General features: G+C 46.2%; 1 protein-coding gene across 1 annotated transcript; it reads left to right on the forward strand.

The window, feature by feature from the left end:
- The first annotated feature begins 610 nt into the window (after positions 1 to 610).
- Positions 611 to 2,694, forward strand: LOC109220398 (2-isopropylmalate synthase B-like). Its single transcript, XM_019384869.1, has 5 exons — positions 611 to 1,145; positions 1,402 to 1,663; positions 1,776 to 1,989; positions 2,078 to 2,158; positions 2,584 to 2,694. The coding sequence occupies exons 1-5, from the start codon at positions 776 to 778 to the stop codon at positions 2,692 to 2,694; spliced, it is 1,038 nt and encodes a 345-aa protein (XP_019240414.1). The 5' UTR covers positions 611 to 775.
- The last annotated feature ends 11,811 nt before the right edge of the window (positions 2,695 to 14,505 follow it).

A 14,505-nucleotide genomic window follows, 5' to 3' on the forward strand; every position in this document is an offset into this window, starting at 1 on the left:
GATACATGTATGGCCTTGTCGGCCTATGTTTTGAGTATACAAATGATTATGTCGGCCTTATTGTCCCGTATGTCACATGTATAAGTTTCTATATCATGTTGGGTCGGCCAATCTCTAGCATTCTCTTAAGTTTTATTCCGGTTATCTCATGATGGCCCTTCTAGCCCATTTACCCATAATGGTGTGATAAGAAAGATACATTACGTTGGTACTCGGTTGAGTAAGGTACCGGGTGCTCGTCGCGGCCCTGCTGTTTGGGTCGTGACAAAAGAAATTAAAAAATTAAAAAAAAAAAAAAAAAGAAGCAGTTTGGCTGTCGAACTAGGCAAAGTATCACAAGGCGTAAAAATTCGGCACCTTTTAGAAGAATGATAAATATACTTGGGAAAGCCTAAAACCTCTTGTTATTAATAACTATAGTTTAGAAATTAGGCAAAGCCGCTACTAGGGTAGTTAATTATTAGTTCTGTTTATATTTATGTCATTCGTTTTTATTGGTATTGATGAGCAACGTTCCATTACATGAAGAAACCACGTGAATGTTTATTTCCTCATTGGTTTCCTAAATTTATTCTAGATGTGAGTAAACCCTAAACCCTAAATTATATAAAACTTTGTGTTATTTTTTTTGATAAAACAGCAACCAGACACATCAGGGGCTACTTCGGTCATTTTTCTCCAATAAAACCCCCTGTTTCACCAGCCTTGTAGGTGTTCGAATTCACCACAGCGAATATTCCATTAACTCCACTCTCTTTTCTTAGGGAAAAAAATAATGGCTTCTCTCTGTGTAAATTCTATAATTTCCTTGAGCACTTCCCTTTCATTACATTCTAAAAACCCACTTATTCACAGTGTCTTCAGTTTCACGCCTTCAACCACAAGGCATTCAGCTATATGCTGCTCAAATATTCGTCGGAGGCCGGAGTATAAACATGGAAAATTCTCTGACCCTGATTATGTTGGTATTTTCGACACCACTCTTCGCGATGGCGAACAGGCCGCTGGTGCTACCATGACTAGTAAAGAAAAACTGGACATTGCACGTCAGTTGGCTAAGCTTGGTGTTGATGTTATTGAGGCCGGTTTTCCATTTGCCTCTGTAGCTGAGTTCGAGCTTGTAAAGTTGATAGCACAAGAAATTGGTAACGTTTAATGTTTGACCATTTCATCTAAAGATCTACAATATTTACTTATTTGTACCATGTGTCAAGATGACTCGTCACGTGTTTGTTTGATTCTTTTTATGTACCAAACATGCAAAGATATTTTTAGATATTTGGGTGGCAATGAGATTTAAAACTAGGACCTCTTGCTTGATACAATATTGAAATATATAACCATTTTATCTGGATAGTAGCATATTTTTTACTTTATTTTAATTATACTATATTCCAACAGGTAATAACGTAGACAAGGAAGGATACGTGCCGATGATTTGTGGCTTAGCTAGGTCTAGTAAGAAGGATATTGAAAGAGCTTGGGAGGCTTTGAAATATGCAAAGAAACCAATGCTTCATATGTTTATTGCGACGAGTGATATACATATGAAGTACAAGTTAAAGATGAGTAGAGAAGAAACTGTGGAGACAGCTAGGAGTATGGTGACTTATGCGAAAACCCTATTTGAGGATGTTCGATTTAGCACTGAAGATGCTGCAAGGTTCGCAATTTTTACACTTTAATTTCCTCGGATCAGTATAGTCTGGATGAAATATTTGGATAGTTGTAGTTTCTCGAAAGATTGATTTATGTTTCTTGTTTATTCGTATCAGATCTGATAAAGAGTTCCTTTATCATATTATCGGAGAAGTTATAAAAGCTGGTGCAACAGTTATTGGCCTCCCTGATACAGTTGGATGCCATTTGCCCAGTGAATATACACAACTGATTTCTGATATAAAAGCCAATACCCCAGGAATACAAGATGTAAACATTTCAACACACTGTCACAACGATCTTGGTCTTGCTACTGCCAACACCTTAGCTGTATGTGTTCGATTTCTTATGTGACTAAATACTAGTTATATATTATACCGGCTTAAGTTATAATATTGAAGTGTGTGTTCAATTTTAGGGAATTTGTGCAGGCGCAAGACTAGTAGATGTTACCATCAACGGAATTGGTGAAAGAGCTGGAAATGCTTCTCTGGAAGAGGTGCGTGAGGCCTCAATTTTTTACCAAATTAAAAAAAAAAAAAAAAAAGAGTGATCTCTATAGTGTTCTTTTCCCATTATTACATATTTTTTCTCGAGGAAGCTCTAGAATTTCATTGATTGAATTTCATAAGAGAATATTTCAAGAACTTTATGAAGATAGAATTAGGTCAAGAGTGTAATAGTAAAAAGTAAAAGAGAATCTAAACTCTTTTAGCAGTTTTGGTACTTAATTGTCTAGTCCTTTTTTATTGGCTTTAACTTAAGCCGCCTAGAGATTATAGAGGTTTGGCATATACCCCTACAATATAAATTCTTATTTATTTGCTTGGTCATCGCATCGATTTCGATTTGTTTAGTATATAGGGTAAAATCGGTTCACATTAAATACTCAAATGATAAAGTGACACGTGGAATCGGGGACAGACGGAAGACAAAGCAAGTGGAACCAAGACCGAGGGCAACTCCTTCGATATGCATTGGGTTGAGCCCGAAGGGGACATTGCCAATGGCAAACCAATATTTGCCACCAGATGACAATTAATGAAGAATATTCCTCAGTATTAAATGCACATTCGTTATTTGGCATTCATAGCTTGTTGTTACATATTCAGCAATGGCCCCCATTATTCTCATTTAAGAGGGGCTTGACACTATGACATTGTTCCTTAGGTATAGCTATAAATAGTGACTTCAACCGACACGAAATTTCTGGCNCATTATCTGATTCCATTACCGTATTAACATGAATTTCGGGATTATCAGATTTATGAACCAAAAATCGACATGCTTTACTGTTTGTAGCATATCCAATAAAAACACAATCCACAGTTTTTGGTCCGATTTTTACCCTTTTAGCAAAGGTATTTGTACCTTTGCTAAACACCCCCACACTTTGAAATATTTCAAGTTGGGTTTTCTTCCTTTCCATTTTTCGAATGGAATATATTGCGTTTTGCTATGGGGTATTCTGTTGAGTATTCGGTTAGCTGTAAGGATAGCTTCCCCCCACAAACTTTGCGGTAATCCGGAACTTATTAATAAAGAATTCATCATTTCCTTTAATGTCCGATTTTTCCTTTCCGCAATTCCTTTGGATTGAGGTGTGTAGGGTGCAGTAGTTTGATGGATAATTCCATATTCCGAACATATTTTGCAAACGGAGATTCATATTCTCCACCCCTATCACTTCTAATCATTTTGATCTTTTTATTCAATTGATTCTCTACTTCATTCTTGTAATGCTTAAATGCTTCAATTGCTTCATCCTTACTATTAAGCGAATAACATTACAATATCGAGTGTAATTGTCAATAAAAGTTATAAAATACTTTTTCCCACCTCGAGATAGAGTCGACTTTATATCACAAATGTCCGTATGAACTAAGTCTAAAGGATTTGAATTCCTTTCAACAGACTTATAAGGATGTTTTACGAACTTAGATTTAACACATATTTGACATTTTGATTTATTACACTCGAATTTAGGAAATACTTCTAAATTAATTAACTTCCGCAAGGTTTTGTCATTGATATGTCCTAAACGAATATGCCATAAATCATTTGACTCTGATAAATAAGAAGAAGCTGAAATTTTATTTACACTGTCAACAACCATTACATTTAGGTATTAGGATTAACAAGAACGCATTTATAATTCCCGTATAATAACCAAGCAAGGCGATTTTAGATATATTCCTATCCTAACCGCAAATCCGCCCCCCCCCCCCCACTCCCGGATCAAAATCTCACCTACCAACCGGAATTCACCAAAATACTAACTTTGCCAATTCAAGCCTAATTCTACACCGGACCTCCAAAATCACTTCCGATCACACTCCTTAGTCACAAATCATCCCCCGAAGCTAACCGGATCACCGAAAATCACATCCAAGCCCTCTAACTCATTAGTCAACATCCGGTTGACTTTTCCAATATAAGCCTTCCTTAAAGAGACTAAATGTCTCATTTTCTACCAAAACCAAACCAATTCGACTCTAACTCACCAAATGCCGATAATGGAACATGAAGAAGGAATAAACGGGGAAAACGGGGCGGTAACACATGAGACGACGGGTCGGGTCGCCACATCCTCCCCAACTTAAACAAACGCTCGTCCTCGAGCGGGTCAAGAAACATACCTGAAGTCTCAAATAGGTGATGATATCTGCTCCGCATCTCCTGCTCGGTCTCCCAAGTAGCCTCCTCCACGGGCCGACCTCTCTACTGCACCTTCACCGAAGCAATATCCTTTGATCTCAACTTTCGAACCTGACGACCCAAAATAGCCACTGGCTCCACATCATAGGTCAAGCCATCATCCAACTGAACCGTGCTGAAGTCTAACACATGAGACGGGACCCGCACCTACTTCCGAAGCATAGAAACATGGAATACCGGATGAACCCCCGACAAGCTGGGTGGCAAAGCAAGCATATAGGCCACCTCCCCAATCCTCCTAAGTACCTCAAAAGGCCCAATGAACCGCGGACTCAGCTTCCCTTTCTTCCCAAAACCTCATATCGCCCTTCATGGGCGAAACCTTCAGCAAGACCTTCTCGCCCACCATATAAGATACATCTCGAACCTTCCGGTCCACATAACTCTTCTGACGCAACTGAGCTGTACGAAGTCTCTCCTGGATCACTTTCACCTTCTCTAAGGCATCCTGGACCATCTCTGTCCCAAATAGCCTAGCCTCGCCGGGCTCAAACCAACCAACTGGAGATCTACACCGTCTCCCAAATAAGGCCTCATATGGCACCATCTGAATACTGGATTGATAGCTGTTGTTGTAAGCAAACTCTGCAAGTGGCAAGAACTCAGCCCAAGAACCTCCAAAATCAATAACACAGGCACGCAACATGTCCTCCAATATCTGAATGGTACGCTCGGACTGCTCGTCTGTCTGAGGATGAAATGTTGTGCTCAGCTCCACCTGTGTACCCAACTCCCGCTGAAAAGTCCTCCAAAACTGGGAAGTAAACTGAGTACCTCTATCTGAGATAATGGAAACTGGGACCCCATGCAACCGAACAATCTCCCGGATGAAAATCCCTGCTAGCCGCTCCGAAGAATAGAAAGTACGCACCGGAATGAAGTGCGCGGACTTGGTCAACCGATCCACAATCACCCAAATCAAATCAAACTTCCTCGAGGTACGAGGGAGACCACTCACAAAATCCATAGTAATCCTCTCCCATTTCCACTCCGGAATATCCATCCGCTGAAGTACACCGCCGGGCCTCTGAAGCTCATATTTGACCTACTGACAGTTGAGACACCAAGATACATAACTCACAATATCTTTCTTCATTCTCCTCCACCAGTAGTGCTGCCTCAAATCCTGATACATCTTCGCGGCACCCGGATGAATGGAATACCGCGAGCTGTAGGCCTCTTCTAATATCAACTCCCGAAGCCCATCCACATTGGGCACGCAAATCCGGCCCTGCATCCTCAACACGCCATCATCATCAATAGTCACATCTTTGGCATCATCATGCTGGACCCTGTCGTTAAGGACAACCAAATGCGGATCATCATACTGACGCTCTCTAATGCGGTCATACAAGGAAGACTGAGAAACCACACAAGCCAACACCCGACTAGGCTCCGAAATGTCTAATCTCACCATCCGATTGGCCAAAGCCTGGACATCAACTGCAAAGGGCCTCTCCCCAACTGGAATGTACGCCAAACTACCCATACGAACCGCCTTCCGGCTCAAGGCATCGGCCACTATTTTGGCCTTCCCCGGATGATACGGAATGGTAATATCATAGTCCTTGAGTAACTCAAGCCACCTCCGCTGCCTCAAATTAAGATCCTTCTACTTGAACAAATGCTGGAGACTGCGGTGATCCGTGAATACCTCACAAGATACTCCGTATAAGTAGTGCCTCCAAATCTTCAAAGCATGAACTATAGCAGCCAACTCTAAGTCATGTACAGGGTAGTTCTTCTCATGGGGCTTAAACTGGCGAGAAACATATGCAATAACTCTACCCTCCTGCATCCACACACATCCGATCCAACTCTCGAGGCATCACAATACACTGTGTAAGAACCTGAAGCTGATGGCAATACTAGTACTGGAGCTGTGGTCAAAGTTGTCTTGAGATTTTGAAAGCTCTCCTCGCACTCGTCCGACCATACAAATGGTGCACTCTTCTGCGTCAACTTGGTCAAGGGCAAAGCAATAAATGAAAAACCCTGGACGAACCGGCGATAATAACCTGCCAAACCGAGGAAACTCCAAATCTCTATGGCTGAGGACGGTCTAGGCCAACTCAGTACCGCCTCTATCTTCTTCGGATCAACCCGAATACCATCACTAGACACCACGTGCCCCAGGAAAGCCACAGAACCATGCCAGAACTCACACTTGGAGAACTTTGCATAAAGCTATTCCTCCCTCAATCTCTGTAACACCACTCTCAAATGCTGTGCATGCTCTTCCTGGCTACGCGAGTACACCAAGATGTCATCAATAAAAACAATCACAAATGAATCCAGATACGGCCAAAATACACTGTTCATCAAGTGCATGAATGCTGCTGGGGCATTAGTCAACCCAAAGGACATAACCAGAAACTCATAGTGCCTATATCTCATCCGGAAAGCAGTCTTCATAATATCTGAATCCCTAATCTTCAGCTGGTGATAGCCTGAACGGAGGTCAATCTTGGAGAATAACCTTGCCCCCTGGAGCTGGTCAAACAAATCATCAATACGGGGCAGGGGATACTTGTTCTTCACTGTCACCTTGTTCAATTGCCTGTAGTCAATGCACATTCTCATTGTGCCATCCTTTTTCTTCACAAACAAGACCGGTGCACCTCACGGTGACACACTCGGACGAATAAACCCCTTATCTAGGAGCTCCTGCAGCTGATCCTTTAGTTCAAACAACTCTGCTGGTTCCATGCGATACGGAGAAATAGAAATGGGCTGAGTGCCCGGCACCAGATCAATACCAAAATCAATGTCCCTGTCCGGCAGGTCCGCTGGAAACACATCAGGGAAGTCCCTCACAACGGGAACAGAATCGAGACTAGGAGTCTCAGCTCCGACATCTCTCACGAAAGCCAAGTACGATAGACAACCTTTCCCAACCATCCGCTGGGCCTTTAGAAAAGAAATCACCCTGCTGGGAACATAGTTAGTCATACCACGCCACTCAATCCTCGGAACACCCGGTATGGCCAATGTGACTGTCTTGGCATGACAGTCTAGAATAGCATGGCACGTCGATAGCCAATCCATACCCAGAATAACATCAAAATCTACCATGCTCAACGGTAACAAATCAACTCGGGTCTCCAGACCCCCAATAGTCACTAGACAAGACCGATACACATGGTCTACAACAATAGTATCACCCACCAGGGTAGATACATGCACAGGTAAAGTAAGACACCCACGGGTCGTACCCAGGTGATGAGCAAAATATGAAGACACATAGGAATAGGTAGAAGCGGGATCAAATAGGACAGAGGCATCCTTGTGGCAGACTGAGATAATACCTGTGATAACAGCATCTGATGCAATGGCGTCCCTCCTGTCTAGGAGAGCATAGAATCGAGCCTGGCCACCACCAGATCGGTCTCCACCCCTAGGGCGGCCCCTGGCTGCCTGGCCCCTACCCTTACTTGACTGGGAGGGTGCTGAAGTAGATGGAGTAGAAGACGAGGGCTGATCCCTCTGCTGAAACCGACCACCACGACGTCGAGGACAATCCCTTTTCATATGGCCAAACTCACCGCACTCGTAGCAACTGCCTGGTGCTGGAGAAAGGGACTGAAGGGAACCCCTCGCTGGAGAAGAACCCTGGGCTGAAGAGGCATGAGAAGAGCTCTGTGCGGGAAGGGCACTAAGTGAAGGCTGGCCCTACTGAAATCCCTGATGACCACAGCCTGTAGAAGCCCCACTATACTCAGGGCGAGCTGACTGAGGAGGCCTGAAGGAACGACCTCTACCACGCTGGAACTGGCCCCTAGACGGAGCTCAGTCGCGTCAGAAGAGTTATGCGGACCGGAAGGTTCGAGATGTATCTTATATGGTGGGCGAGAAGGTCTTGCTGAAGGTTTCGCCCATGAAGGGCGTTATGAGGTTTGCGAAGAAAGGGAAGCTGAGTCCGCGGTTCATTGGGCCTTTTGAGGTACTTAGGAGGATTAGGGAGGTGGCCTATATGCTTGCTTTGCCACCCAGCTTGTCGGGGGTTCATCTGGTATTCCATGTTTCTATGCTCCGGAAGTATGTTGGGGACCCGTCTCATGTGTTAGACTTCAGCACGGTTCAGTTGGATGATGACTTGACCTATGATGTGGAGCTAGTGGCTATTTTGGGCCGTCAGGTTCGAAAATTGAGATCAAAGGATATAGCTTCGGTGAAGGTGTAGTGGAGAGGTCGGCCCGTGGAGGAGGCTACCTGGGAGACCGAGCAGGAGATGCGGAGCAGATATCCTCACCTATTTGAGACTTCAGGTATGTTTCTTGACCCGCTCGAGGACGAGCGTTTGTTTAAGTTGGGGAGGATGTGACGACCCGACCCGTCGTCTCATGTGTTACCGCCCCGTTTTCCCCGTTTAGTACTTCTTCATGTTCCATTATCGGCATTTGGTGAGTTAGAGTCGAATTGGTTTGGTATTGGTAGAAAATGAGACATTTAGTCTCTTTGAGGAAGGCTTATATTGAAAAAGTCAACCGGATGTTGACTAATGAGTTAGAGGGCTCGGATGTGATTTCCGGTGATTCCGTTAGCTTTGGGGGATGATTTGTGACTCAGGAGTGTGATCGGAAGTGATTTTGGAGGTCCGGTGTAGAATTAGGCTTCAATTGGCGAAGTTAGTTTTTTGGCGAATTCCGGTTGGTAGGTGAGATTTTGATCCGGGGCTCGAAATGGAATTCCGAGAGTTGCAGCATTTCACCGGGAGCATCGAGGTAGCTGTATGGCGTTTGCAGCCTTGATCCTTCCCTCCTATCCCTATCTTTCATTATTCTGTTTCTTAGACAGTCTTGTTATAGGATGACACTCTGTATTAGAGGCTCGTGATCGTGACACCGGATCCTGTTTTGGGTTATGTTCCAGTATTTTTGTTGGTTTCAGTATACTACTCCGTACTTATAGCATTTTGATAAAATGGTTTAGTAATTTAGTATCTGTGTTAGAATTCCTGAATTATCATAAGTTGAGATTTGTTGTTGAATGGTCGGGCTTGCTTAACAATGTGTTGGGCGCCATCACGACCGGAGTTTGGGTCGTGACAAGTCCTTCACCGAAGCTATATCCTTTGATCTCAACTTTCGAACCTGACGACCCAAAATAGCCACTGGCTCCACATCATAGGTCAAGTCATCATCCAACTGAACCGTGCTGAAGTCTAACACATGAGACGGGTCCCCAACATACTTCCGGAGCATAGAAACATGGAATACCGGATTAACCCCCGACAAGCTGGGTGGCAAAGCAAGCATATAGGCCACCTCCCCAATCCTCCTAAGTACCTCAAAAGGCCCAATGAACCGCGGACTCAGCTTCCCTTTCTTCCTAAACCTCATAACGCCCTTCATGGGCGAAACCTTCAGCAAGACCTTCTCGCCCACCATATAAGATACATCTCGAACCTTCCGGTCCGTTCTTCTGACAAGACTGAGCTGTACGAAGTCTCTCCTGGATCACTTTCACCTTCTCTAAGGCATCCTGGACCAACTCTGTCCCCAATAGCCTAGCCTCGCCGGGCTCAAACCAACCAACCGGAGATCTACACCGTCTCCCATATAAGGCCTCATACGGCGCCATCTAAATACTGGATTGATGGCTGTTGTTGTAAGAAAACTCTGCAAGTGGCAAGAACTCAGCCCAAGAACCTCCAAAATCAATAACACAAGCACGCAACATGTCCTCCAATATCTGAATGGTACGCTCGGACTGCCCGTCCGTCTGAGGATGAAATGCTGTGCTCAGCTCCACCTGTGTACCCAGCTCCCGCTGAAAAGTCCTCCAAAACTGGGAAGTAAACTGAGTACCTCTATCTGAGATAATGGAAACTGTGACCCCATGCAACCGAACAATCTCCCGGATGAAAAATCCCTGCCAGCCGCTCCGAAGAATAGGTAGTACGCACCGGAATGAAGTGCGCGGACTTGGTCAACCGATCCACAATCACCCAAATCGAATCAAACTTCCTCGAGGTACAAGGGAGACCACTCACAAAATCCATAGTAATCCTCTCCCATTTCCACTCTAGAATATCCATCCGCTGAAGTACCCCGCCGGTCCTCTGATGCTCATATTTGACCTGCTGACAGTTGAGACACCAAGCTACATAACTCACAATATCTTTCTTCATTCTCCTCCACCAGTAGTGCTGCCTCAAATCCTGATACATCTTCGCGGCACCCGGATGAATGGAAAACCGCGAGCTGTGGGCCTCTTCTAATATCAACTTCCGAAGCCCATCCACATTGGGCACGCAAATCCGGCCCTGCATCGTCAACACGCCATCATCATCAATAGTCACATCTCTGGCATCATCATGCTGGACCCTGTCCTTAAGGACAAGCAAATGCGGATCATCATTCTGACGCTCTCTAATGCGGTCATACAAGGAAGACCGAGAAACCACACAAGCCAACACCCGACTAGGCTCCGAAATGTCTAATCTCACCATCCGGTTGGCCAAATCCTGGACATCAACTGCCAAGGGCCTCTCCCCAACTGGAATGTACGCCAAACTACCCATACTAACCGCCTTCCGGCTCGAGGCATCAGCCACTACATTAGCCTTCCCCGGATGATACAGAATGGTAATATCATAGTCCTTGAGTAACTCAAGCCACCTCCGCTGCCTCAAATTAAGATCCTTCTGCTTGAACAAATGCTGGAGACTGTGGTGATCCGTGAATACCACACAAGATACTCCGTATAAGTAGTGCCTCCAAATCATCAAAGCATGAACTATAGCAGCCAACTCTAAGTCATGTACAGGGTAGTTCTTCTCATGGGGCTTCAACTGGCGAGAAGCATAAGCAATAACTCTGCCCTCCTGCATCAACACACATCCGATCCCAACTCTCGAGGCATCACAATACACTGTGTAAGAACGTGAAGCTCATGGCAATACCAGTACTGAAGCTGTGGTCAAAGCTGTCTTGAGCTTCTGAAAGCTCTCTTCGCACTCGTCCGACCATACAAATGGTGCACTCTTCTGCGTCAACTTGGTCAAGGGCGAAGCAATAGATGAAAAACCCTGGACGAACCGGCGATAATAACCCGCCAAACCGAGGAAACTCCGAATCTCTGTGGCTGAGGACGGTCTAGGCCAACTCTGTACCGCCTCTATCTTATTCGGATCAACCTGAATACCATCACTGGACACCACGTGCCTCGGGAAAGCCACAGAACCAAGCCAGAACTCACACTTGGAGAACTTTGCATAAAGCTTCTCCTCCCTCAATCTCTGTAACACCACTCTCAAATTCTGTGCGTGCTCCTCCTGGCTACGCGAGTACACCAGGATGTTATCAATAAAAACAATCACAAATGAATCTAGATACGGCCGAAATACACTGTTCATCAAGTGCATGAATGCTGCTGGGGCATTAGGCAACCCAAAGGACATAACCAGAAACTCAAAGTGCCCATATCTCGTACGGGAAGCAGTCTTCATAATATCTGAATCCCTAATCTTCAGCTGGTGATAGCGTGAACGGAGGTCAATCTTGGAGAATACCCTTGCCCCCTGGAGCTAGTCAAACAAATCATCAATACGGGGCAGGGGATACTTGTTCTTCACTGTGACCTTGTTCAATTGCCTGTAGTCAATGCACATTCTCATTGTGCCATCCTTTTTCTTCACAAACAAGACCGGTGCACCCCACGATGACACACTTGGACGAATGAACCCCTTATCTAGGAGCTCCTGAAGCTGATCCTTTAGTTCTTTCAACTCTGCTGGTGCCATGCGATACGGAGGAATAGAAATGGGCTGAGTGCCCGGCATCATACCAATACCAAAATCAATGTCCCTGTCCGGCGGCATGCTCGGCAGGTCTGATGGAAACACGTCAGGGAAGTCCCTCACAACGGGCACAGAATCAAGACTAGGAGTCTCAGCTCCGACATCTCTCACGAAAGCCAAGTACGATAGACAACCTTTCCCAACCATCCGCTGGACCTTTAAAAAAGAAATCACCCTGCTGGGAACATAGTCAATCATACCACGCCACTCAATCCTCGGAACACCCGGTATGGCCAATGTGATTGTCTTGGCATGACAGTCCAGAATAGCATTGCACGGAGATAGCCAATCCATACCCAGAATAACATTAAAATCTACCATGCTCAACAGCAACAAATCAACTCGGGTCTCCAGACCCCCAATAGTCACTAGACAAGACCAATACACATGGTCTACAACAATAGTATCACCCACCGGGGTAGATACATGCACAGGTAAAGCAAGACACCCACGGGTCGTACCCAGGTGATGAGCAAAATATGAAGACACATAGGAATAGGTAGAACCGGGATCAAATAGGACAGAGGCATCCCTGTGGCAGACTGAGATAATACCTATGATAACAACATCTGATGCAATGGCGTCCCTCCTGTCTGGGAGAGCATAGAATTGAGCGTGGCCACCACCAGATCGGTCTCCACCCCTAGGGCGGCCCCTGGCTGCCTGGCCCCCACCCCTACCTGACTGGGAGGGTGCTGAAGTAGATGGAGTAGAAGACGAGGGCTGATCCCTCTGCTGAAACCGACCACCACGACGTCGAGGACAATCCCTCTTCATATGGCCAAACTCACCGCACTCGTAGCAACTGCCCGGTGCTAGAGAAAGGGACTGAAGGGAACCCCTCGCTGCAGAAGAACCCTGGGCTGAAGAGTCATGAGAAGAGCTCTGTGCGGGAAGGGCACTAAGTGAAGGCTGGCCCTGCTGAAATCCCTGATGACCACGGCCTGTAGAAGCCCCACTATACTCAGGGCGAGCTGACTAAGGAGGCCTGAAGGAACGACCTCTACCACGCTAGAACTGGCCCCTAGACAGAGCACCACTGAAACTGCCTGAACTCCGAGGCCTCTTGGCCTCCCTCTTCTCACGCTCCCTGCGGCGAATCGCCTCAATATCACGAGCAATGTCAACTACCTCCTCGAACGAGGCACCCAAAACCCTCTCTCTAGTCATCAAAATGCAGAGTGAATAGTTGAGGCCATCCACGAACCTCCTAATCCTCTCCTGATCTGTCGGGATCATCCAAGTAGCATGACGGGCTAGCTGTGAAAATCTCATCTCGTACTGGGTCACAGACATGTCCCCCTGATCCAACCACTCAAATTGACGACGCAGCTCCTCTCCGCGAGACTGCGGTACATACTTCTCCAGAAACAGAGTGGAGAACTGCTGCCATGGGCGCTGCACCAACCGGCCTACGCCTTTCCAAATCCTCCCACCATGTAAATGCAGCCCCTGAGAAATGGAAAGTAGTAAAGGCCACTCCACTCGACTCCAAGATCCCTGCGGTGCGAAGCATACGCTGACACTTGTCAAGAAATCCCTGGGCATCCTCGCCCTCAGCACCATTGAACGCCGGAGGCTGGAGCCTACCGAACCTCTCAAGACGATGCTGCTCATCGTCTGGAATGGCTGGAACCACATAGTCTGGAGCTGGTGCAGCTGGTGCAACTGGGGCAACTGGTGCAACTCCCAGTGTCTGTAGCCCCTGAATAACCTGCTCAGGTGTGCGAGCAGCGGGGTCTGATTGCCTCCCCCGGTCTGTGAAGTAGCTGCTGCAGTAGTGGCTGAGATTGCCTGGGCCAGGCCAGTGCAAACTGATAGTATCTGAGCCAAGGCCTCCTGGAGACCTGGAATCACAATGGGCACTGTTGGTGCCTGCACAGGTGCTGCTGGAGCATCTACAGCTGGAGGCTGGTCCTGAACTGGGGCAGCTGGTGGATCAACAGATGCTGCCCTCGCTTGTCTGCCTCGACCACGACCGCGATCGCGACCTCTAGTGGGTGGTACTGGTGGTCGTCCGCCACGTCCGGTAGCACGGGTTCTCGCCATCTGCGAGAGAATAGAGTACAGAAGTTTAGTTCTCGGATCAACGAAGTCGCACGACAAGAATTTCAAGAATATGAAGTTTTCCTAAAGGTTCTGCAGCCTCTCGAGGATAAATACAGACGTCTCCGTACCGATCCACGAGACTCTTCTAAACCGGCTCATGATTCGCGAGACCAAGTAACCTAGGCTCTGATACCAACTTGTCACGACCCAAACTCCGGTCGTGATGGCGCCCAACACATTGTTAAGCAAGCCCGACCATTCAACAACAAATCTCA

Source organism: Nicotiana attenuata, unplaced genomic scaffold (assembly GCF_001879085.1).
Source record: "Nicotiana attenuata strain UT unplaced genomic scaffold, NIATTr2, whole genome shotgun sequence".
Classification (NCBI taxonomy): Eukaryota; Viridiplantae; Streptophyta; class Magnoliopsida; order Solanales; family Solanaceae; genus Nicotiana; species Nicotiana attenuata.

What these genes read in the sequence shown, in the direction of transcription:
- LOC109220398 (XM_019384869.1), top strand. Translation starts at nt 776, where the DNA reads ATGGCTTCTCTCTGTGTAAATTCTATAATTTCCTTGAGCACTTCCCTT. An exon ending in AGCACTGAAGATGCTGCAAG is followed by an intron (nt 1,664 to 1,775) that starts GTTCGCAATTTT and finishes TATTCGTATCAG; the next exon opens with ATCTGATAAAGAGTTCCTTT. An exon ending in GAAATGCTTCTCTGGAAGAG is followed by an intron (nt 2,159 to 2,583) that starts GTGCGTGAGGCC and finishes AATCGGGGACAG; the next exon opens with ACGGAAGACAAAGCAAGTGG.